Source organism: Micromys minutus (assembly GCF_963924665.1).
Source record: "Micromys minutus genome assembly, chromosome: 11".
NCBI lineage: Eukaryota > Metazoa > Chordata > Mammalia > Rodentia > Muridae > Micromys > Micromys minutus.
The window spans coordinates 52,752,234-52,778,348 of record NC_137980.1 but is presented as its reverse complement, the minus strand read 5'-3'; the positions used below and the strand labels follow the sequence as shown (position 1 = coordinate 52,778,348).

The following is a 26,115-nucleotide window of genomic DNA, read 5'->3' as shown; positions in this document are numbered from 1 at the left end:
CAGAGCTAGTTCCAGGACAGCCGGAGCTACAGGTCAAAAAAACAAAAACAAAAACCGTAACAAAACAAAACAAACCCCCCCCCCAAAACTGCACATATATGTGCTCCCCCCGAAAACAGAAATCAATAATGACAGCTACTAGTTATTTTAAACTTTTAGATTCCTATAGCCCCAAAAGACGTAGAAATCTGTGAGATTGCTAATTTGTCAAAGATGCTTACTGTCAAGCTTGATGCTGGAAATCTGATCTGCTGGATCCACAGGGTAAAAGGAGAGCATGCCCTCAACTTGTTCTCTGACATTCACATGCACGCGTTGGAATGCACTTTCTTAAACATATACACGCACACATATGCAATAAAATCAATGTAAAAACAAGTAAGTAAGTAAAAGGAGCAACATAATACCCAATACAACCGGCAAGGCATTGAGGCCTGTACCTGAAGCGTCCCTCCCCGAAGCCCCGCCCCAGAACTCCGCCCCCGCTCCTAGGTCGCCGCCCAGTCCCCATCCGGAAGTCTGGAGCTCCGAGAAGGGCGGTTCCGTGTGGCCGCGCGTAGCGCGCGGGAGGCGGGTAGAGGTGCAGACAGCTCCAGGATAGGACGCAGCCTGGCAACGGAAGGGGCGGGCCGGGTCAGGAGGCGGTGCTTCGCGTGAGCGCCCTCGGGCCGGGCTTCCGCGTGCGTTGGTCTGCTCGCGGGAGCGCGCGGCGGGGGCGTGCCGGGGCCGTCTGGGGGCGGGGCGGCGCGCGGCCTAACGGCGGCGGCGGCATAGGCGGCGGCAGCGCTGTTGCGGGCGAGTTCGGCGGGTGCAGGTCCCGGCCTGCGCCTGCGGAGGGCTCAGGCGGAGGGTCGAGGCGGGCGGTGCTCGCGACAGCCTGCGCTCCGCGATGGTGGGCGTCCCAGGAGCGGCCGCCTTCCAGCGTAAGTAGGGCGGGAAGGTGGACGGCTGAGGGGTGTGTGTTGAGGGGCCTGCTGCTCCACAGGCGCGAGAGCGCAGAGGCCCCCGGCGGAGGCCTGGACAGGGAAACTGAGGCCGGGATTGGGGCACTGGATCCAAGGTCACGCGGCTCCCCGGCCTTCCGGGGCCCTCGGGGCTATCCCGGCGCTTCCTGTGGGGCTCGCGGCTCCCGGTGCTATGCGGGACTGTGTGGAGCGGCCTTGGAGCTCAGGCCTGGCGGGCGCCCTTACGGACTGGCCGGGAGAGAAGTATTGTTTTGTTTTCGCGGCATCGGGGCTGAAAGTCTGGTCCTGGGAAACACGCCGGATTTGGAGCGACGGCTGGAGGATGCGAGGCTGTTATTCTGGAGGGCCCTGTTGAATGCAGGCTCTGGGGTCGGACTGCTTGGGTTCATGTTCCCGCTCCCCCGCGTATAGGCTTGTGACCTTGGCGCTCCCCGTGTCTCAGTTGCTCTGGTCTGAAAAATGGGTTGTGAGGAACGTGTCCTGAATTGCTCTGTGGTAGGGCTTAGTGAGTCCAGCAGAATGCCCTGAAGACAAGTGTGAAAACTCACTATCATAATCTCAGGTTGTTATATGTGTTCCTCGGAAAAGTCCGAAATTGGGATCTGGTTGTGTTTTGTTTGTTTTACGTATGTCTTTGCCTAGTCCTACTGTGTGACCCAGTTGTGTATTTACTCTTGCCCCATTTTCGCTATTCCATTTATCCGATGTACTTCCTAGAATTGTAAGATCCTTGGAGGAGGGATGGCATCGTTTAATAAGAACAATAAAAATTTAATTGTCATTAAATAGCAGTAATAGCTAGCATTACTTGAGCATCGGGCATTTTGCATTCGATTCATTTAATATTTATTAAATCATCTCTTAAGTACAGCGTATCACTCTAGGCCCAGAGACTATGGCAACAAACTTGACGGACTAGATTCTGGATTTGAGTTTGAGAGAGGGACTCAATGAATTGTGGATATTTCTTTCTCAATGCCAGGTGACAGGTATTTGAGGCACCTTGGAGGCAGGTGAATCTCTTGGGTTTGAGGCCAACCTGATCTATACAGTCAGTTTTAGGCCAGTCAGGGTTACATTTTGGGACCCTAACTCAAAACAACAACAAAAAAACAAAACAAAAACCCCTAAAAACCCAAAAATCCCTAAAAATAAAACAATAAATAAAAGCTGAAGTCAGGTATTTGGGGGTGTCTGTTGTGCAAGGATAAAATGAGGCGTATTGAGGACTCTTAATCCTCTTCCCTCCTTGCTCTTCAGCAGTTACAGCAGAGGATTCATACGGCCTTTTTCTTGGACACTCAGTCCCCATTGGATTGAAAAAAATACAAAATAGATTTCCCCACTAATGCCTTCTGTAGTGGAGTGTGCTGTTGCTGCTCTTGATGGTCTTGTGGAGGGTAACAGGTTTGACGATTTCATTATATAAGAAAAGTGGAAGAAACTTTTTCTGAATGTAAATTCATTTACTTATAGAGTATTGGGGATTGCACCCAGGGCCTAGTGCTTTATGCACTACACTGAACTGTATCCTTTATTTTCAGACAAAGTTGCCCAGGCAACTTGTAATTTTGTCTCAGCTTTCCAGTAGCTAAAAATACAGGCCTGTGTCACTAGGTCCAGATGAACTAACACATTTTTATCTCCGCATCTTTTATGTTTTCAGTTAAATATATTCCCAGAAAGTTGAGTGTGGTAAAAAGCCTCTGTAGCTCCAGCACTCAGGAGGCTGAGGCAGGAGAGTGTGAGTTTGAGGACAGTCCAAGCTATGTATTGAGACTGTTTGAAAAAACAAGAGCCACCAAGTAGGACTTTGTGGTTTGTTATGTAACTAAGTTTCTTTGCAAAAGTTAGCCTATAGTGGTTTAATATGCTTGCTTATTGTTTGTTATGTTAACATAACCAGGCTGTGTAGCCTTAGCTGTCTTGGAATTCATTCTGTATGTAGACTAGGCTAGCTAGCCTTAGATCCACTTGCCTCTGCCTTCCAGTGTTGTTAAAGGTGTGTACCACCACCACCCAGCTAGGCAGGTATTTATAACTCAAAACTACAAAATTCTCCTTCTTAAAAAAAAGGTCTCTCTGGGCCTCCAAAATTTTGGGTATTTTTTTGTTTGGAGACATGGACTCACTGTGTAGACCAGGCTGGCTGACTTAGAACTCACAGAGATCTGCCTACTTCTGCCTAGTTAGTATTAGTTCCAGGACAGCCTGGGATACACAAAGAAATCTTGTCTCAAGCAAACAAAAACAAACTAAACCACAGTAAAAGAGGCTCTTACTCCTTTTCCATCCTGGGCTGGTCCCACCTCCTTGCCAGGCTCCTCAGAGCTAGCGTTTCACTGGCAGGCATGTGTCATTTTCAGTGATTTCAGAAGCTTACCCACACTCTTCTTCAGTGTTGAAGGGACACCAGCTTTAATGAATGCTAGGCAAGTTCTCTAACTGGCTTGTGTTTTAACTGTAGTCCCTGGGAAAGGAAAGTGGGAAAGAGCTCAGTCCTAAGTTTGCTTTACCAAAGTGAAGTGATCCTCTGGTGTTCCATCCCATGAGGATAGATGGCTAAGTTTGCACATAGGGCAGAAATATTTGTTTTACATTTTATTTTATTTTTTCTGGCAGTGCTGATCAAAAAACAAAACAGAAAACCCAACCACAACAACAACTAGGACCTCCCATTCCAGAATCTAGGTTAAGTGTTTTATCCCAGACCTGAATATTTTGTTTCAATGAAGTAGGGTCTTATGCTATAGCAGAGAATTGCCTCAACTTACTAAGTAGATCAGGCTGCCCTCAAACTTGTGGCACAATTTCTATCCCAGATTTCACCCACCATGGGCAAGGCACTGGGTTTGATCCCTTGCACATAAAAAAAAGTAACAATTACAGTCACATAGTTGATGTTTTAACATTTCATAATGTTGTAAAATTTGCTATTTTAAGGAGTGACAAACTAAAATGTAAGTGGAAGTCACAGCATTGTCTCTCCGGACTCTGTGATAGTCACTACCCTTGGGATGGAGAGCATCATCTTAGAGTGGTTCTTACCCTGTGCTACTGTCAGACAGAAAAGTGTGCCTTACTCAGTAGAAAGTAGAATGCAGTAGTTTGGGATGACCCTTTTCTGACAGGGTTTCTTTGGAAATCCTTGGCTGTCCTGTGGAATAGTCTAGCCTTGAACTTGCCTCGATCCTCTAGCTTCTGCCTCCTGAGTTCTGGGATTACAAGCATGTAATCTGTAGCATGTTTCTCTGTGTAGCTCTAGCAGTCCTGGAACTCAGATCTGCCTGTCTGTCTCCAGAGTGCTGGGATTAAAAACCTGGGACAGTACCCTGGCTCATTTGCAATTTTATTCTGATTAGTATGTGAGAGTGTGCACTGTAAAATGCTTCAACAGTGCTAGGCACGCTGTTCAGGTGATGTTAGTGGCTCAAGATAAAAAGGTGGCTCCAGAGCTCACATTTCATGAGGGTACTGCATAGATAAATGGTTAATGGTAGTTAAAGTGCTTCCTTTTTTTGGTATTTATTTTGTTTTTATGGGAGACGTGGGGTATAAAATGTTTATAGAATGGCAGTAAGTTTCAGCTGGGTTGTGCCTGGGAAGTGCTACATGGCAAGAAAGTTCAAGAGTTCAACATGCAGATAAGATAGGTCACTCAGGTGTTCCTTCAATTTGCCCACTTACCTAAAAATGCAGACTTGCAGACTAAGTTCCTTGAGCAAGGTAAGTATGGTATTCATAAAGGGGCAAGAGGTTTATAAGTCAGTGACCCTTGAAAGAAGCCTAAACATAAATGATGTATAAATAGGTAATTACAGATATTTTTACAGTAGACAGGTCCTATGCATTCATTACTATAAATAGCTATAAGAATTGTTCTCTTAAGGACCTTTTCCTTATGTGGCACATAGCTATTAGGATGATAAAAAAGAAATGAAAATGTTCCATCGAGATCTTACTGAGAATGAACACCTAAGTACCTTCTGTTTGCCTCTCTTGCTCCACTCCTGTTTTTAGCCCTATTTTCTGGTTGACTTAGGTATTTGAACTGTATCTGTAGACCCCCTTCCCCTCTGAAATGATCAAGTTCTTTCTCTGCTCCTTTTTATCAGGGATCGCTCCTAGCTAACTGGGTTATCCTAAGCTCCTCCCCTCAGTGTAGCCCATGCTGACTTCCAACTCCAGATCCTCCTGTCTTCCCACCTCTCTAGTGCTGAGGTATGAGCCACCCCATGCCTGTACAGGGTTGCCATAGATTACCTTAGAGATGAACTGGGAAAAAGGCAATATTGGTTTAATAGCACACATCTGTAATCCAGCATTTGGGAGGTTGAGTCAGGAGGATTATTACAAGTACCAAGACAGTCTGGACCCAGACTCAAAGCAAAGGTGAGTATTAATAAATAGTAACTCTGGGCTGGACCTGATGTCACAAGCCTTTAATCTGGGTTCTTAGGAGGCAGAGGCAGGTGGATCTCTTGAGTTTGAGGCCAGGATCTTCCAGGACAGCAAGGGCTACACAGAGAAACCCTGACTGAAAAACAAAAAACAAGATTTGACTCTTGCTGGGCATTGTGGTATTTGCCTGCAGTCTTACTTTTTGGGAGACTGAGGTAGGTGATTATGATGCTGTCTGGGCTGTTAAGTGAGACTGTCAAGAAGGGAGAAAGCAAGCAAGCAAACAAAAGGACTGATTCTCCCTTCTGCTTTGCATTGTTAGAATTAAATGCAGACATCAAAGTAAAATTTGGAGTGACCAATGTAAAATTCTGAATTTATAGTTCTGGAGTTGGCAGACTTTTAAATTAAATTAGCTGATGGCAACAAATATGTAATCTAACCTTTCCAGCAGCTCAAGTGAAATGTTACTATCCGGCATCACACACATTCCTTGACACACAAAACTTTGACCTTTTCTCTTTTTACAAATGTTTGCCTCATTCCTCTGTTAGTTTTGATCATCATGTAGAGGTTCTGCCTGCTTTTAATTTTCGAAACCACATGAGAGCAAACATTCACATAGCACAGATTTATTCATTTAGGTTTCATATCCCTAGAGTAACAATAAACACACCCTCATTTTCCTGGAATTCACAACACTCCTGACCACTGCCACCCCCATCCCATAAAAGCTAATATGCCTTTGCTGTTTTCTGTAATTATTAAGACATGACAAGTTTTACTTTTTTAAAAAATTTATTCATTTTATGTATATGAGTACACTGTAGCTGTCTTCAGACACACCAGAAGAGGGCATCGGATCCCATTACAGATGGTTGTGAGCCACCATGTGGTTGCTGGCATTTGAACTCAGGACCTCCGGAAAAGCAGTCAGTGCTGTTAACTGCTGAGTGATCTCTCCAGATGGACAACTTTTTCTTGCCTTCAGTACTTTTTGTTTGTTTCTTGAGAAGTAATGACAGACTTGAGGGGAGGTGACAAGTCATCTTCCTGTTCCTTTTTACTTTTATCCAGGCTGGCCTGAAAATCAGACATTTTCCTGCCTCAACTGTAGGGATTACAGGTATGAACACATTCAGTTTACCTACCTACCTACCTACCTACATACCTACATACCTACCTATCTGTACACCAGGCTGGCTTAAAACTCAGAGATCAGCCTGACTCTTCCTCCTTAGAGCTTGGATTAAAGGGGTGTATCACCACTGCCTGCTTTTTATTTTATTTCTTTTAGTAACATATTGGGGACCTTGTACATGCTGGACAATCATTTTATCACAGCTGCATCTTGTGCCCCTTTTGTTTTTTACTATTTTAAATGTTTTGCTGTGGGGCTGAGTATTTTAGATAGCAGTTAGCTGCTCTTGCAGAGTATCTGGGTTTGGTTCCCAGCAGGCAGTTTGGCAGTTAGTTGTTTGTAACTCCAAGTTCAGGCATCTTTTTCGGCTTTGGTAGACAATGCACATGTGATGCACAAATAAACATGGCAAACCAAATGCCCTGTACATAGCTAAGCCTCCAAGTACTGTTGGGGCCCAGGAGACGATTCAGTGGGCAGAGTGTTTGCTGTTCAAGCTCCAGGACATAACTGAGTTTGGATCAACCCAGTGCTCATGGAAACAGGAAAAAGCCAGGCACAATGGCAAACACCTGTAACACCAGCACAAGGGGGTGAGACAGACAGATCTTGGGTCTTGCTGATCAGTCTGGCAAAAACTTAAGCTCTAGGTTTAGTGAGAGACTGTCTCAAATAAAATGAGGTAATTGGAAGAAGCCAAGCATTGACCTGGTTTCCTCACATTCATGTACAGGTAGTTGAGCACATATGTACCATACACACATGCATACAAAGATATGTTGGAAAGAGAAAAGAAGGAGATGGGGATGTTACTGGATAGAATACTTAAAAGTTTTTATATCAAGTGACAGTTGGGGAAAGATCTGAAGGAATTAGCTAAGCTGCCTACATTTGGCTAATTCTTGGAGATGAGCAGTATAAACAAAGAAAATATCAGATATCAGGGCCATGTGGGAACATGCCTTGTAGTTTCACAGATGAAGTACAGGTTAGGGGTAGAACTTGGGCATTGGATATGGTCCTAATAATAAAGAGTATTAGCAAAAATACTAGCTTTTCTGAATGAGATGGGAGACAGGGATCTTGAGCAACATCAATTTGTCAGTCTGTTCATCCATCCACAAGTCTAAGATGTGCTTAACTTACCAAGCTCTAACCTTAGCTGTATATATAAATATTTATACCTATATTTACTCATTGTGGTGTTAGGGGTCAAACCTAGGGCTTTAAAGCCAAATCTTCTGCTTCCTTTCTTTTTTTTTTCTTTTAAGATTTATTTATTTATTATGTGTAAGTACACTGTAGCTGTCTTAAGACACACCAGAAGAGGGCACCACATCTTATTACGGATGGTTGTGAGCCACCACATGGTTCCTGGGATTTGAACTCAGGACCTCTGGAAAGAGCAGTCAGTGCTCTTAACTGATGAGCCATCTCTCCAGCCCAAATCTTCACTTTTCTTATTATTCATTGTATTATTTTAGGTGTTGGTTTGTTTGAGCCAGAGTTTTATTCTGAATTACACAGGCTGATGTGCTCATGGCAGCTTTTCTGCTTTAGTCTTTCAAGTGCTGGTTATAGTAGACAGCAACTGGGCCCTGCTTATCTTTGTTTTTGTTTTATGTGTATGGTGTGTTTAATCTTTGTGTATGTCTACATGTGTGTCTGGGGTCCAGAAGATGGTGTCTGATCCTTTAGGACTGGAATTACGGAGCTGTGAACCACCATTTGGGTGCTGGGACCCAACCTAGGTCTTCTGAGAGAACAGCTAGTACTCTTGATAGCTGAACTCTCTCTCTAGCCATTTGTTCTTGTTTCTTTCTACAGTGCTGGGAGGTTTGTTAGATAATATCACTGAACTATAGTCCCAGAACCCTTTTTTTCTTTTGGAGACAGGACCTTCCAATGTATCCCAGGCTAGCCTGGAACTGGCTATGTAGTCTAGGCTGTATTCTAAGTGCAATGATCTCCCCACTTCTGCCTCCTACAACTGTGTAACAACTGTCTCAGACTTAAAGTTTTTGAGACAAACTCTCACTCTGTGATCTGGGCTGGTTTCCTGTTTTTAGACTCAAATGGTTCTCAGATTCCCAAATACTGGTATTGTGGGTATACACTAATAATAAATACTGGTATACACTAATGTGCATAGCTCCTGATTGTGTTTGTATTACTGTTTGCATTTCTTTATTTATGAGCATTTCCCACCAAGACAGGGTTTTTTCCATGTAGCTCTGGTTATCCTAGAACTTGCTTTGTAAAAAAACAGGCTGGCTTTAAACTTACAGAGATCTGACTGCCTCTGCCTCCTGAGTGCTGGGATTAAATGTGTGCACCACTGTGCCCAGCTGTTTTTATTGGTTTTAAATTATGTATAGATATGTGTCTGCATTTATATGGGTGTGTACACCTGTGTGCAGGCGCCTTAAGTGCAGGCGCCTTAAGAAGCCAGATTCGTTGGGTTTCCTGGAGCTGAGAACTACAGACAGTAGTAAGGTGCCTGGGTGCTGAAAGTTGAAGAGCACCAAGTACTTATAATTGCTGGATCATCTCTCCAGCATACTCAAGTTGTTTTTGTTTTTTAACTAATTATAAAAAACTAATAAAATTATACACACGAATTGGGTGACATGTTTTGATATCCTTTACACTTAAAGAGATCACTTTACTTGTGGCGAAAACATTTTGTTAATTGAAGGTGGGACCTGGGATACAAAGTAAGAAGTTTCTGATTTAGTTAGAGAAGGAGGTTTCTGGTTTGGATCATGTCTTAGTTAGGGTTTCCATTGCTGTAAAGAGATATAATGACCAAGGCATAAGGCATTTCTTATAAAGGACTTTTAACTGGGGCTGGCTAACTGGTTCTGAGGTTCAGTCTTTTATCATCATTGCTGGAAGCATGGCATCGGAGGGAGTGAGAGTTCCACATCTTGTTTCAAAGACAACCAGAAGACTTTCTGCCAGGCAGCTAGGAGGAGGGTCTTAAAACCCACCCCGACAGTGACACATTTACTCCAACATGGCCACACCTGCTCCAACACGGTCATATACCTCCTAATAGTGCTCACCCTAGGCCAAGCATATTCAAATCACCACAGACCAGAATATTTATTAACAGTGGATGCAGAAATAATCGCATTCACATCTATTTTTGAGATTCAAAATATTTTGAAGTCTTAGTGGGTGCCATACTCCCCCCTCGTTTTATTATTGTGTATATTATGATGTGTGTGTAAAGGTTCCTGAGATGTAGTGTGCTTGTGGAAGTCAGAGAACAACGGGGAAAGTTGGTTCTGTCCTATGATTTGAGTCCAGAGAACCCACCCAGGGCCTCAGGTTTGTCAGTCAGTAAGTGTCTTTACAGGCCGAACTGTCTTGTTGGACTGCTATTCTGCTTCTTTTAAATTTTAAATAATGGAGGTGTCAACTGTGTTGAAAGCTGGTTTTTCTTATTTTAAAAATTGGATTTTTTGTTCCATTATTTTGTGTGTATGTATGTATGTGCACATGTGCATGCTTGTTACTGGTAGAGGTTAGAAGAAGGTATCAGATCCTCTGGAATTGAAGTTATAGAAGCTAGGAGTTGAGCCTGGCCTTTTTGCAAGAGTAACAAGTGTTCTTAACCACTGAACTCTCTCTTTGGCCCCTTTTTTGTTTGTTTTTTGAGCCATGTTCTCACTATGTAACTCTTACTGGCCTGTAAGTCATTGTGCAGACCAGGTTGAACTTGAATAGAGATCAGCCTGCTTCTGTTTCTTGATGGCTGGGATTAAAGGTGTGAGCCATTATACCCAGCCCAACTGATTTTATTTAAATATAGGTTCCTATAGTCCAAGCTGTCTTTGACCTCCCTATTTATTTGAAGATGGTCTTGAACTCCTCAACCTTCTGCTTTAGTGCAAGCTTTATAAGACTGTGCCAGATGCTGCCACACCCAGTTTAGAGTTGCCAGTATTTGATTGTGGACTGGGATAGGGACAGGGGAAAGTCAAGGCAAAGTTAAGATTATTGATTAAGGTTACTAATTTAATACTTAGGGAATACTTGAATAGGCATGAGTAGGATAACATTTCACTACTGATTTCCTTAATGTGATTATAGCTTTCATTTCAGAAAAAGCTGCAAATGTTCTGAAATAAACAAAGATGGTTAATGTAGTTGACTGCTTCATGAATTTACCAAACAACATTTCCATCCTTCTGTCTTAGAGGTGGTAAGGAAGATTGTCTATTTTGGAGTTATTGGCATCTTGTTGAAATTATCTATTTTTTGTGGTTTTCATCAGCAGTAGACAAAGTACATAATGAACCTGTGAAGTTCTGTAAGTAGATACAACTCTTCTGGAAGTGTAAATTTAAGTCCCTTTGGCCATTTGACATAGGAAGGAAAGTATCAGGAAGGGAAGGAAGTCTTCCCAGGGGCTGGAAAGATGTCACAACAGTTAAGTGCTTGCTGCTCTTCCAAAGGATGTAAGTTTGGTTTTTAGTACCTATATCTGAGGATAGCAACCACCTTTAACTGCAGTTTAATAATACTTTGTTTTGGTCTCCGGGGGCACTTGTGTACACATGCCATATACTCTCCCACCAAGCACAAAATGAAACATAAAAAAAAAAAAAGCAGTGGTAATTTTTATGTTATTACTGATTAAAGTAATGAATTCAACTTTGACTAAATATTTGATATTACAGAACATATAGCATCTTCGGTGTCTTTTTACTTTATCAATAATTTGACTTTGTAATTGTTAATGCTGAGTGTGATACTTCACATAATGTATAAGTACAAAATACCAAAAATGTGTTTAGGTTATTTTAAAAGTTGTGTCCTAGGCCAGGTGTAGTGGCATATGACTTTACTCCCAGCACTTGAGAGAAAGAGGCAGGCAGAGATCTCTTGAGTTCTAGCCTGGTCTACAGAGTGTGTTCCAGGACAGCTGAGGTGGCACAGATAAATAAATTCTGTCTAGAAGGAGGGAAAAAAGGAGACTTCTCTTCACTTGTGAGTGTGTCTGTGTCTCTCCATTGTGTATACATACAGTTGCCAGTGCTGGATCCTGTGGAACTGGAGTTATTAGGCAAAATGGGTGCTGGGACCTGAGCCCTGGCCCTCTGGAAGAGAAGCAGTAAGGGCTCTTTTATTTAATTTATTTTATTCTTTAACAGCTTTTGTTTGGAAATAGGAAGTGGAATACGAATAAGTCTGTGCAAGGTGTATGTCTGCAAAGTGGATTTCATATCTCATCCCCCTTTTTCTTCCTTTAATGTGGACTGCCTCACTAGTCTGTGTATTCCAGGGCCATGCTAATCTTCTCTGCATTGTTCCACTTTTAGTAATGTGTGCTGCCAAAGTGTCTAATGCAGGCTTGTTGTGGGAACCTTACCCCCAGGTTTTCATAGCTATCTTCCTCTCTCTGACAGGCTTTCCTTTCTAGGTTCTGTCTTGTTAAATAAAGACATGTCTTTTCTTGCCCTCAATAACCATATAGATGCATCCTGCCACTGTCAGGGAAGTCATTTTTTTGTTCTTTGCAGCATCATGCACCTCAAACTAAGTATCTCCAGGATTTCTTCTTCCTTTTTGAAGCTCTTTGACAATATCAGTGTCCTCTCCATGTCTTTGCGTCTGTGTAATGGCACTCTGTTAAGTGTGGACTGGAGCGTTGAGACTTTTCTGTTGCTTGGTGTACAGTTCATTGATCTTCAAATCAGTGTTTCTGGCAAGCCTTAAAGAGATAAAGAAGCATTTCTTTATAACCTAAGATAATGTCCTGCCACTAGGTGCAGGCCTCAGAGGCTTCCCATGGCTACCTGCTTCACAGGTAGCAGCACCCCACAATAAACTGCCGAGTTTTCCTTTTAGGACCTGTGCTCCCAATTTGATTTTAAAGTTTTGGTGTTATATGTTCAGAAATCTACATTGCCAACTCACATTCAGTTTTGTGACTTTATATGTGTTTGTGACAGTTTTAATACACTGGTGACTGGGTCATAAAATTACCTGTCATTTCATTAGTTTTTAATTTACACAAGAAATAATTCACTGGCTCGTTATGGTGGTGCATAGATTTAATTTTAGAACTCTAATCCCATAATTGCGGCACTTGGGAGGCAGGGGCAGGTGGGTTTCTTTGAATTTAAGGGCAGCCCAGTCAATGTAATGAAATCACAAGGAGCAAAGGCTATGGTGAGACTCTGTCTCAAAATAAATAAGTAAAAATCACTGATTTAATTTTAATGCTAATGTACTTTTTTTTTTTTAAAGGTTTGTTTTGCATGTAAGTGAGCTGCCCCCACATGGGTGCTGGGAACCAAACTTGTCCTCTGGAAGAGCAGTAGTAATTGAGTCATCTTTCCAGTCTCTAAATTTGCCAATATTGGTGAATCTTTTAAGTGGGTGTGTATGTCACATGTGGAGGTTAGAGAACAGCTTTTATGAGTTGTCTCCTACCATGTGAGTCCAGGGGATTGAATTTAGACTGTCAGGCCTGATGACAAGCACCTTTACTTGCTGAGTCATCTTGCTGGTTCTGTGCCTGTCCTTTGTTTTGTGCTTTTAAGACAGGATTTCTCTGTGGAGCCATGGCTGTCCTAGAACTCACTCTTTAGACCAGGCTGGCCTCGAACTCATCTGTTTCCTGAGACCTGGGATTAAAGGTGTTTACGACCTCTACCCTGCCTGTGGCTCACTTAAAAAAAAAAGACTACTCTACCTTATTTGTTTGTTTGTTTGTGTATTCATTTATTTATTCTTATTTACTTATTTTTTATTATTTTTTTTAAGGCAGGGTTTCTCTGTTTAGTCCTGGGTGTCCTGGAACTTGCTTTGTAGACCAGGCTAGCCTTGCGCTCAGAGATCTTGTCTCTGCCTCCAAGAGAGCTGGGACTAAACATGTGCACCATCAATGTCTGGGTTTATTTATTTATTTACTTACTTACTTACTTACAAGGCTTGATCACTAACCATCTGGCTTGCTCTACTTATTTAATTATTTAACCAATCAATTATTTATTTATTTAAAACAACAAGGTCTGTCTGTATTGTCCTGAGTGTCTCTGATGCCCGCTATGTAGACCAGGTTGACCACCCAAAATTAATATAGGTAAATAAATAAAACTCTGATTTGTATTCCTAGCATATCCTCCCTTGGATATTATTATTATTACACTTTGGGATTATAGTTTTTGTATTTGAGAGGTACAAAGCTTTATTTAGTGATGATTTTTGTTTTTGTGTAGACAATAAAATAAAAAAAACTGACTGGGATTTGGTGTCTTCACAGCTAGCATTGTTCTGACTCCGTGGAATGGAATGGGTGTACTGAACCAGGTGTTTTACTTCAGCTGTGCCATCTGTGGGAGCAGGTGGGCAGGTTGCTGTCATCAGGGAAATACAGCTGGTGAGACTTAGAAGAACTAATTGGTTGCTTTCCCAGCTCTTTCTACCTGAATGCAGTTTTACCTCCACAAATGTATTGATTAGGATCTAATTAGGACATTAACAGCAAAAACGAACAAAAATAAAAAGATGCACTGTGTTTTGAGATATTGTCTGATATGTCTGCTGGCTTGAACTAGTATTGTCCTGTCTCATTCCCTCAATCTTGGATTGCAGAGGTATGTTACCACACCCTACTTAGTATTTTTAGATTGATACTGAGAAAGATACTTAAGGGTTCATTTATTTGTATTTAACCTTGTATGTGTATGTTCATATATGTGCTTATGCCTTTGAAGACCAGAGGCAGAGCCATTCAGTTTGATTTTTGAGAATTTGATAGACTAGGCTGGCTGGTCATCAAATCCCAGGGATCTGCATGTTCCTGTATTCTGAGTGCACACTAACCTTTTATGGTGGTGTTAAAGGTTAAACTTGTTCTTATTTTTATGTTGCAAATGCTTTACCAACTAAGCGATTTTTTTAGAACCTTACTTAATTTTTTAAAAAGAGGAGTGGGGTGGAGTTGTGCTTCTATGTTTGGGGGTTCAGAAGTTGGAGAATATTAGGTATCTTGCTTGTATCATATACTTTGTCTTAGTCCCTTGAGACATGGTCTCTCACGGAATAGAGCTAGGCTGGTGGCTGGTGACTGGCAGGCCCCAGTAATCCTCACGTCTTTGTTCTCAATGGCACAGCCACACCCTGTTTTGTTTTGTCTGTTTTGAGTCAGGATCTCACTGAGTAGTCCTGACTATCTTAGTACTTAATATGCAGACCAGCTGGCCTCCAACTCCAAGAGACCCACCTGCTTCTGCCTCATAAGAGCTAGGATCAAAGAAAGGCAGTGTTGTTGGCCTATCCCAGCACTCAGGCCAGCCTGTTCTACAGAGGGAGCTTTTTCTTTTTTTCCTCCAGTTCTGGGGATCAAATCTAGGGCTTTTTCTGTGGTTATTCGACCTTGGTTTGTTGACATTGGATCTGGTCTCACTGTAGCTCTAGCTGGCCTGATGTTACCTATGTCTCTTAGGCTGGCTTTTTTTTCCCCCTTAAGATTTATATGTTTTATGTGCATGGATGTTCTGTTTGTATGTCATGTGCCTGCCTGGTGTCCTTGTAGTTCAGAAAAGGATTTCAGATCCCTTGAACTGGGGTTACAAGTAGTTAGGAGCCAATATATGGGGGCTAGGAAGGGAACCTTCGTCCTCTACTGTGCTTTAACTGCTGAGATATTTCTCCAGCGCCCTTCCCCTGCCCTTTCCTTATGTGTGGGTTCTTACATAAGCTTTCTTCCTAGCACCCCCCCCCCTTTTTTTTTTAAACTTTTTCTTAAATTTATAGTATATAAGTACACTGTAGCTGTCTTCAGACACACCAGACGAGGGTATTAGATCCCATTACTGATGGTTGTGAGCCACCATGTGGTTGCTGGGAATTGAACTCAGAACCTCTAGAAGAGCAGGCAATTAATGCTCTTAACCACTGAGACATCTCTCCAGCCCTGTTTTAACTTTTAAGATAGTGTTTCGTTATGTTGCCCAGGCAGGCCTGAAGTTGCAGGGACCAAGCAGTCTTTTCTGTTTCATGCTCTTAGATCTGAGCCACCATGCCTGTTGCCCTTTAAAAAGTATTTTGTTTATTTATTTTGTGTGTGGGTGTTTTGTTTGCGTGTGTGTGTGTGTGTGTATGTGTGTGCACCACATAAGTGTAATGCCTTTAGGAGACAGAAGAGGGCATTGGATTCCCTGGAACTGGAGATGCAAGCAGGTGTGGGCCCTAGGAAGTGTTCTTAACTGCTGAAATGCTATCCAGCTTCTGTAATCTCTTTTGTTGTTTTAGGGAGGATCTTGAATTCCCGGATGTTCTCTTTGAGTCTCTTGAGTGCTGGGTGACAGGTGTGCAATAGGATATCTGGCTTTATTATTCATTATAGTTCTCCTCCCCCTCCCTCTCAGTACTTTCTTCTTCTTGCCTCAGTTATGGCAGTCTTTCTGTCTTAGTTTTACAAGTACTGGGCTTACAGAGGTGTGACTTACCTGACTTAGTGTCTTTTCCCCCAGTGGACATGGACTGCTTACCTACTTGTAGAAGGTGAATGAATAGTCAAGGACAAGGTAAAGGGCAAATAGACTCACTCTGCTTTTCATGCCACTTGCTTGCTTATTATTGGTCTTTGGAGACAGGGTCTCTGTGTAGCCCTTCCTGCCTTGGAATTCACTCTGGACCAGGCTGGGTTTGAACTCACCAAGATCAACCTGCCCCTGCCTCCCTAGCTCTGGGATTAGAGTCTTGCCCCACCAGGTCATAGTTTATCATGCTTATGCTTGACCCAGTTGTTAGGAACATCATCAAAATTGCTATGGGCCTTCCAGCAAAGTAAAGATTTTTGTTTTGTTTTTGACAGGGTTTCTCTGTTTAGTCCTAGAATTCAGAGATCTACCTTCCTCTCTCAAGTACTAGGACTGAAGGCATGAGGCACCATGCCTGGTTGAAAATTTGAGTGTGTATGTGTATGGTTGGTTTGGTTTTTAACATGTAATAAGGACGAAAGGTATAGCTCAGACATAGAGCACTTGACTGTCATGGGTGCTGACACCCTTGGTTCACTCCTTAGAACTGCTTCAAAAAGAATGGATGAAGAACAGGTTTAGGGACTGATAGGGTATAATGTTTTTATTTATTTTTTATTTTGGTATAGTGTTTTATAAACTTGTGTGGAAGGAATGATATGAGTTAACAGTCAAAGATGGAAAATGTGCAGGCTGATTGGGATTGCAGTTGCAGGTTATAAATAAGCGATGTTTGTTTTGTTTTACAAACAATGGCAAATGTTGTCATTTAAACCAGAATGAATGTATCTGAGATTATTAGCTGTAGATCCTTTTCTCTTTGTATTTGAGGATTTTGAAAGTTTTTCTTTTCTTTTTTTTTTTTTTTGGACTAATGTCCTGTTATAAAAAGATTCTGTTGCAGATCTACATTTGAAACTGCTTCAATATTCCTTCTGGGCCTTCCTAAATAATGTCTGGAGTTACATTGGACTTCATGTGTTCCTTTGGGGAACAAAAGCACATGATCACTGAAGCCTGTAGCATAAATGAGAGGCTTGTGCGGGTGGTGTGAAAGGAGCTCTCCCAGCCTCACATGCCTGGGTGGGCGAGCTACACTAATAGCTCCCAGCAGTTCTGAATCAGACATTGTGGAGCCAAGAGTCTAGCATTTGGAATTCCACTGCCTGTACTAAGGGTCTGTCTTTTATCCTCCAAACCACCATTTGTTAAGTGGCAGTGGACCTGTTGACAAGATGGGGGAGACTGGCAAAGATCAAGTTAAAAGGAAAAAAAAGTTCAAAGGTAGGAAAATAAGAGAAGGGTTAGTTATGTCTTCACCTCTCTCTGTCTTTGAGAGACAGGATCTCACTATGTAGCTGTAGCAATAGCCGTGGCTGGCTATTACAGACCAGGCTGGCCTGTAACTCTTGAGATGCCCAGCTTGCTTCTGCCTCCCTGGGTTTAATGCTGTGAGTTACCACTCCACGTTTTCCCCCTCCCCACTTACTTATTTGTTTATTTGTTTAATTTTAGTATTTGTTACACGAAAGTTTCATTCCTGAAAGCTGTGTTTGGTGGTGTAGTCTTTAATCCCATCACTTGGTAGGCAGAGGCAGGGGGATCTCTGTGAATTCTAGGCTGGTTTGGTCTATCTACATAGCGAGTACCAGAACTACTTGAGCTGTGTACAGAGACCCTGTCTCAAAAACAATCTTCCTTCCTTCCTTCCTCTCTTCCTTCCTCTCTCTCTCTTTCTCTCTTTTTCTTTTGGTGGAGGAAAGCTGTGAATCAAATCTATGGACATGCTATGGAAAAAGTTGAACACAAAAAATAGGACAGTGTACTGAATGCCCAGTGCTGAAAGCTGCAGTGAGTGGCAATTAATGAGGAGAAACCAGAACTCTGAGCCTTAGGTTTGGTTTCCATATTGGGTCTTGTTACATTTGCCATCAGACTCCTGCAGTAGAACACCATGTTTAGGCTTTGTAATAAGTGATATGTTTCTTTGGCCAGGGGTGGGAAGTGATGCCGAGAGAGGATATTTCTGTGTAACCTTCGTTATCAAAAAACAAAAACAAAACCCAATAAAAAAAAACACCATTTCAATGAATGTTTGAACCAAGTTTGATTTTCAGCAAGAAGCTTTATGAGACTGTGTTTATATCATACATTTTTCAGTGAAATGATCCAGGAGAGCAGTCACCAAGTTAGCTTTTATAAAAGCTGGCAGGAGGTGGAGAGGGTGGGTGGGTGCTGTGAGTAGTGTGGTATAGGTTAATGAGATAGTGACTGAGCTAGCTGCTGCTACCCTCTGACTTGTGCTCTCTCTTTTTCAAGGAGTGGTTCCTTTCGGTTTCAGACCCACTTTTCACGCTCACAGCTGGTGTCCATTTGGCTTGATTGCCTGTCTTCAGATCCAGCTGTTTCAGATTACATGGAGTCCTCAGGGATGGACTCTCTTCCTGAGCAAGCAGTGTTTCTTATTGGTGTTATCTTCTGAAGCCTTTTTTCCTTTGCATACACTCTTGTATAGTCTTTGTCTTAAAGAAGAACATGAGACATATAATATGGCCAGGAATGTAGGTAGATTGGTAGAATACCTGCTCCCCATGTACAAAGCTCAGGATTTGATCTCCAACACCAGGTAACCTGAGTGAGATATTGAGTGTCTGCAATCGGATTTTGAGGACACTCTAGAGGCCATGTCTCAGATCAACTTATAATAAATAATATATTTAAAATGTATAGTGGGTCTAGAGAGGTGCCTCAGTGGTCTCACTGTGTTATCTGTAGCTGGCTTGGAGTTAGCTATGTTGCTCAAGTTGTGTGCCCCACCCCACTTATGTATATGGATATCTTGCCTGTATTCGTGTCTGTCTGTGCAGCACTTTCATGCAGTACTCTTGAAAGCCAGAAGAGGGTGTTGCAAGTAGCTATGATCTTCCATGTTGGTGATGGGGCTTGAACCCAAATCTTTTGGAAGAGCAGCCAGTGCTCTCAATCACAGATGCTACCACATTACCTCATCTAGCCCCCTCCTGCCTTGTTTTGTGTTTTGTTTTTTATTTTTTGTTTGTTTTTTGAGACAAGGTTTTTCTGTTTTGGCTGTACTGAACTCTGTAGACCAGGCTGGCTGCAAGCTCATGGAAATCTATCCTTTCAAGTCCTTTCAGAAGACTTTGTTATTTGCTTTCTGATGGGAGGACGACCATTTCCTCTCCCTTTCTGAGAGGGCACTGTTCTTGTAACTTGCTTGCTTTTATTGGGCAATAGTATTTAGAATCTACAATCTTTGTGATAGAGCTAACTATGCAGATCAGGCTGGCCCCAAATGGTCTTTCTGCTTCAGCCACTTAGTTATGGCACGGTTTGAGAAAAACACCTTTTTCCTTTGTAAAAAATAAACATTATATTATGTACTTTCCATGGGTCGTAATTTCAAGTTGTCTTTCTGGTGGTAATAATTTGGTGCCAGCTATCAAGATTACTTACTGGGTACTAGAGAGATGGCTCAGTGCTAATGAGTACTAGTTGCTCTTTCAGAGTATCCAGGTTCAATTCCCAGCCTCCATGTGGTGGCTCAGAATTATTTGTAAGCTTCAGTTTATGAAACACAACCATCTACAGGGACCAGGTATGAATGTGGTTCATACACTTACTTTGCTTACTTTCATAGTGAACAAGCTGATACTGCGTTTTGATAAGAAATCTTGATTCCTTATCAGGTGGTCTTTCTATTAGAGGTGCTTGAATGTTCTTCTATAACTTGGTAGTTAGTTAGCATCCTCCAGGTGAGTAATTTGGAATTATTCCTTGTTCCCTTCTTCCCTCCTTTATTTCTTCTCTCTCCTGAATTACTTTGCTAGGGTCAGTAAATATTTGTGGGTATAACTGTGTTGCCCAGTCTGAGCTTGAATTTTTAGGTTTACACAACATTCTTGCTTCAGTTTCCCAAGTAGCTGGGAATACAGGTGTTTGCCCCAGTGCTACACTTCAGTAGTGTCTTGATTACTTTTCTTCATAGTAGTGTGCAGGGACCACAATGCTGACAGTAGTCACATGATGTTATATTTTTGTTTCTTTCCTCAGTTGTAACAGTGAGGTAATAATGTCTACCAATAGGCTGTCCTATAGACTGACAAATAAGGAACTAAAGGTTAGTCCTTGATACTCAGTACTTACAATAGAAACTACTGCACCGATTAATATTGCTGCCAGCTGCCTCTGGGGAATGAGTCTTCCTTTTCTTGTAAAACATTGCTAGGCAGAAAATGCAAGTTTATAAGTTTTATCTGTCCAAACATGGTAGAGGCTAAAGGAAGATATATCTGTTTGATTATGTATGTGGAGGTCTTTATTCTTGATGTTCGTTCATGTAAATGTTAATATAGGATTTGTATTCGTGTATTATGTAGGATTTGCCTGGGAAGAAGGCAAGCCCCTCCTTCATTTTATGTTTTTATTCTAAAATATTAAGAGGAAATTGAAAGCGTATAGAAAAGCTCACGAACCTTCACCCAGTTTACCCCACAGTAAGCTCTTTATAGTAACTGGTACAGTTTTCAGTTTTCATGCTCCAGAAATTGATTAAACATTATCTTGTATAAGCTGTTGGGAAGTGTCAAGAATTAAACTCTGACGATGTGTAGTTCTGTCCTTTCTCTGGATTCTCAAAATAATTACCTCAAATTTAACTGTATTCTTTATTGTTGAAACTTAGAAACCAACAATTCTAAATTTAATCATGGGAACTTTACATTCATATTTGCTTGATTTTTTTTTTTAAAGCAATTTTTGCATTGTGTTCTCATCTTTAATTTACAGTCTTTACAGCACCAGAGTCGTTGTTGCCTGCACTGTCTTAATTTAGTCACGTGCCGGTTTAGTAGAGCACCAAGTCTGGGTCTGGGAGGCAGCTTGTGTGAGTCATTTACATATATTTCTGCTTATGTTCCCAAAACTAATTTGCAGCTTTTTATTTTTTGATCCAATTATACATTTAAAATATGTTTACAATTTATTTTATGAAGGCTTTTGTCTCATATAGGGTTTAAAACTAGCCAAAAGAGCAGAAGCTATTAAACAATAGTAGAAACTACACAGTATATAGGGCTTTAAATGGTGATTGTTAAACATTTGAATGTCCCTCAAAATGTGAGTCTGTGTATACATTTATTCCACTAGTGACTCAAATAGATAGATAGGTTTTACATGATATTCTTCTGTTATTGTCAGCCGTAAACAAATTACATGCATTTAACAAGTTAATGTCAGGTTTGCCTGAAGCCACTAGGAGGTGTGTACTTAGTGACATCAGCTGGCAAAGTGCCCTGGTAACAGGGAGGGTGGAAGGGTAGTGGAGAGAGAGGAAGGAGGAGGGGGGGGAGGGAGAGAGAGAGAGAGAGAGAGAGAGAGGGAGGGAGGGAGACTGACTGTATCTAGGGATTCTGGCAAGGTGAAGAGCTGGTCTGTTTGGCAGGACCTTCCCATCTGGGATCCATCTGTGTTTCCCTGGAATGGGACAGGCAGCTCTAGTCAGTGAGAAATCGCAGATGTGAGAGAGCTGACACATGTCCAGCTAATGAAAGGAGGAGGAAGGCTGGTCTCCGATTGGGCTTTGAAGATTAGGGGGAGAAAACAGAGCTTTTTAATACCTATTTCAAGTACATTTGGTATATTACAAGTCTGGATTTTATAATTTGGACATTCAGGGTAAGTGTACATTTTAATATAGTTTTGGGGATAATAAAGTGAACAATTCTGCCTTTCCAAGGCTTTTTGCTTATCTCAGATTATGTTTATTGATATTTTATCAGGGTTTAGTCTTGGTTTCGTTTTGATACCTCATTTGATTTTCTGTTTCTAATTTATTTTTCACTTGCCACCTTTGTATGTTTTAATGGAAAGCTTAGTTAAAATCAGATGTAGTTCATAAATTCTATAGTTAGAAAAGTAGTCTCACAAATACTTTTTAAAAACTATTCCATATTAAATACTTCTTGAATATTCTGAGGGAATTTTCTTGTGTGTCACCAGTGTTGAAGAGATGGCTGCTGCAGTGCTCATTCTCATTGTTAGATTTTACCTCAAGCAATCAGTCCAACTAAAAGGTCTGTAGTAAAGCTAGTGTCTTATATCTTGTTATGTTTGCTCCTATGATGTTTTCTCTGTCTGAAATAGCATCAAATCTGACTTGAATTGGAGTTGGACACATACCTCTATGCCTACCTGGAGTCTTTGTCAGTTTGTGGTGTCTATAGGCTATTTCTGTAGTGTTTATTATTTTTTTAAAGGCTTCCCAATCAGTCCACCTATAGGTAGCACTTGAGTTTAGTACATAATTGTATAGAAAGTATTTCCTAGTTCTCTCATCTTGGGCAGTCTGATCTATTTCTGAATCTATTTGGTTGGTTTTTGCCTATCCCCACTCCTGCTTCTTCCTCTTTCTCGACTGGATTACTATGTATCCATGTACACCAGGCTGGCTCTAGCTCTCAGAGATCCACCCTCTTCTGTCTCCTCCCTAAAGGCATGTGCCACCACAGCCAACTGACTCCTGATTTGTGTTGGTATTGGGAAAATTTGTCCAGCACTTTTCTGGCACATAAAAGGCATACTGATTAGTTTCAGAAGAATTAGATATTTATTTTTCTGTTGTGATATCTAAACACTTTCATCTTTCCCTTCTACCTTGAGCCACAAATTATCTGGTCTAAATCAAAATTTTCAGAGCATTATTATTCTTGCTGCACCCACTTTATATTTATACTCTATATTTAAGTTTTTGTTTCATGTATGTGCATTTTGCCTATATGGATGTTTATACCACATGACTGCCTGATGCCTACAGAGGCTAGAAAGGCCCCCTTGGAACTCGAACTACAGATGGTTGTCAGCTGTAATGTGAGTGCCGGGAATTGAACCCAGGCCCTCTGGTAGAGCAGCCAGTGCTCTTAACTGCTGAGCCAATTCTCCAGCCCCCGATCCTTTGCATCTATTATGCTGTATGTCACCTTTTCCAAACCTCTCCCTGAAAGTGAATATGAATTCCCTTTGACTGTACCAGAACAAAGCTTTTAAAAAGTCTGAAAATTGATTTCATTACTTAAAAGTGCACCAATTACTTAAAAATATTTTAATGTTTGTCTGTTTTTCTGTTTTTCCTACTGTGTGGATTTCAGGATTCAAATTCAAGTCATATTAAGGCTTGGCTGCAAGGGCTTTTACTGAGCCATCCATCTCACTGGTCAGCACTATTTAAATTGTACCCGACTCCCCAAAGATTCTATGAAATGACAAATGGGAGCTTCAAAGAATAACAGTATCTTTAAAAATGATTTTTATTATTTTAGGTGTGTGTTTCAGCTGCATGTATGTGTACTACACAAAGGCCTGGAGTCTATGGGTGTCAAAAAGAGGGCGTTGGATCCCCTGGAATTGGAATTACAGCATTCTGTGGGTGCTGGGACCTCTTCTGAACCATCCCTCTTGTCCCAAGAATCTTTTGATTTTTGTAAAGTTCTTCAACCTAATATCACTGGGTGTTGTAAGAAAACTGTGGTGTGGTGTGGTGTGGTGTGGTGTGGTGTGGTGTGTGTGTGTGTGTGTGTGTGTGTGTGTGTGTGTGTGTGTTAAAGACTGGGTCTTACTCAGCTGGCTAGAATTTGCTGTGTAGATCTGTCTTGGCCTCAAGCTTGCAGCAGTACTCTGTCTTGCCTTCTGGGTCCTGGGATAACAGGCATGTGCCTGGCTGCAATGCAGTGCCCATTCAGATTCTTTCAGTTTTATCTCCCTTTCTGTCAGACAGTGAGAGCCTTTAAAATGCATCTTCTTAGAAGTTTCTTTTATGTTAAATTGACTGAAGTTGTAGAACAAAGTTGGGGAGTTTTGATAGGTACAGTGGATACCACTTTCTGAATATTTGAGAGACTATAGTGTTATATTGAACTTAACATGGTTGTCTTTCAGTGAGCAATATTGCACTCTTAGGAACTATATGTTCCTGGGAATGAGTGGGGAGAAAAGAAAGTTATGTTGAAAGTGTAGTGTAGGCTATACTCTGGGAGAGAGCTTAAAAGGAGTTTTTATTATTGCTATATGTCTATTCTAGCAACACTGTTTTTATATTTTGGGGCTTGGAATTGCATCCAAGACTTTGTGGATGCTAAAAAAACCATGTGTTCTATCAGTGGCTAAGTTCACTGTGGCCCATATTTGACAAAGACTGTTATAAACTGTGTTTATAGCACAGGCTGGTCTTGAACTAACAGTAACTGTCCAGCCTTAGCCTCCCAAATGCTGTGATAACAAATATATGTTACCACACCTGCCTTATGTGATAACTTATTGACTGTAAATAAAAGTGCTTAACAGTCTTGATGGGGTGAGATGAGGTCCTAAGTTCAGCCTTCAGTTGTGGGTAGGGGACCCAGCTAGGGCCCAGCAGTTAAAAGACAAAATCAGGGATGGGGTGGGGGTGGCATTTACCATTAATCCCAATACTCCAGGAAGCAAGACAAGAGTTAACTCTTAAGTTCAAGCCCAGCTTGGTCTACGTATTAGCTTCAGGACTACAAAAAGAGACCCTTATTCAAAACAACCATCACCACCAACAACAAAAACCAAAAAAATTTAACACCAAGAAATTTTATTTCTAAAGATGTGTTATAGTTTATTTATGGGTGTGTGTGGGTATGTGTCAAGTGCAAACTTGAACAGGCCCCATGGAGGTATGGGGGGGTGTGTCTCTTGGAACAGGAGTTAGAAGTGTTTGTGAGCTGTCTAATGGGATACAGAGTTATTTGATAGACTAGTAAGTACTCTTTAATTACTAAGTTATCACTCCAGCCCAAAACCAGAAAAGATTGTTTGAGTTAAATAATACTGAGAGGGCCGGAGAGATGGCTCAGCAGTTAAGAGCACTGACTGCTCTTCCAGAGGTTCTGAGTTCAAATCCCAGCAACCACATGGTGGCTCACAACCATCTGTAATGGAATCCAGTTCCCTCTTCTGATGTGTCTGAAGAAAGCTACAGTGAGCTCTTATAAATAAAGTACATATAAAAAAGTACTGAGAACATTATAGTACTTTCTGAGGGCTGAGGAAGTCACTCGTTGGAGATAGCCTTACAGATGTTAATTTCTCCTACCATGTGAGTTCCAGATACTGAGCTCACATTGCTAGGCCCTTTACCAGCTGAGTCATGTTATTGGGCCCAGGGAATGTTCTTTATATAATTTCATTATTGCATCATAAGTTGAGGGAGTGGGTCAGCAGTGGAGCATTGCCTTATTATGTACTAGTTTTAGTCCCCAGCAAGGTGCTTGTGTAGGAAGGGGGAGAGAGTCCTCTCTGGCACAGAGTTTTAATATCCAGCGGTTAAACTTGGAATGGTATTCTAAATTTCCAGAATAGTCACCTTAGTATGTATCTATGTATGTAAATTTTCTGACAGGGTCTTGCTATATATAGCCTTAGGTCCACTGGAATTTACCCAATACCTAGCTTTTAACAAATTCTTTTTTTTTTTTAAATGAAAGTCTTTAAAAAAAGATTTATTTATTTTATGTATGAGTGCATTGTTGTATTCAGACACACCAGAAGAGGGCATCAGATCAGTTGCTGGGAATTGAATTCAGGACCTCTAGAAGAACAATCAGTGTTCTTAACCACTGAGCCATCTCTCCAGCCCAACAAATTCTTTTGGTTGTATGTGTTTGTGATAATATCTTGAGGGTTTTTTTTTCCATTTTTTTGTTCTTAATATTTTGTGATAGTTTAACTGAGTGTCCAAGCTGGCCACGGTCCCACAGCTACTGGGATTTCAGATGTGTGCCACACCTAGTTTTGAGATTTGGAAGGTACAGGGGAAGATGTTGAGACAGGAACTCTGCCAATATTTGAATTTCTTCCCAGGTAGTTGCTGATAACTTTGAACATGTCTCCACCTCCCAAATGCTATGATTATAGGTGTGAATTATCATGCCCAGCTTAGATTTTATAATATTATATTATGTATACTTATTATAATACATACATGCATATGATTGTAAGCCAAAGTTTTTTTTTAATTGGATTATTTTTGTATTTACACTTCAAATGTTAGCCACCCCCGTACCCC

At 41.4% G+C, this 26,115-nt stretch overlaps 1 protein-coding gene across 3 annotated transcripts in view; it reads left to right on the top strand.

Annotated features, from left to right (window-relative positions):
• The first annotated feature begins 805 nt into the window (after nt 1-805).
• Nucleotides 806-26,115, top strand: part of CBFA2T2 (CBFA2/RUNX1 partner transcriptional co-repressor 2) — an 89,524-nt gene continuing 64,214 nt past the window's right edge. For 2 of the 3 annotated variants that reach the window (XM_080924967.1, XM_080924966.1), the window contains exon 1: nt 806-923. In XM_080924967.1, coding sequence (XP_080781093.1) covers nt 890-923 — 34 coding nt within the window. In that variant the 5' untranslated portion in view covers nt 806-889. The remainder of the gene's footprint in view (nt 924-26,115) is intronic. The other variant, XM_080924968.1, reaches the window with a different exon arrangement.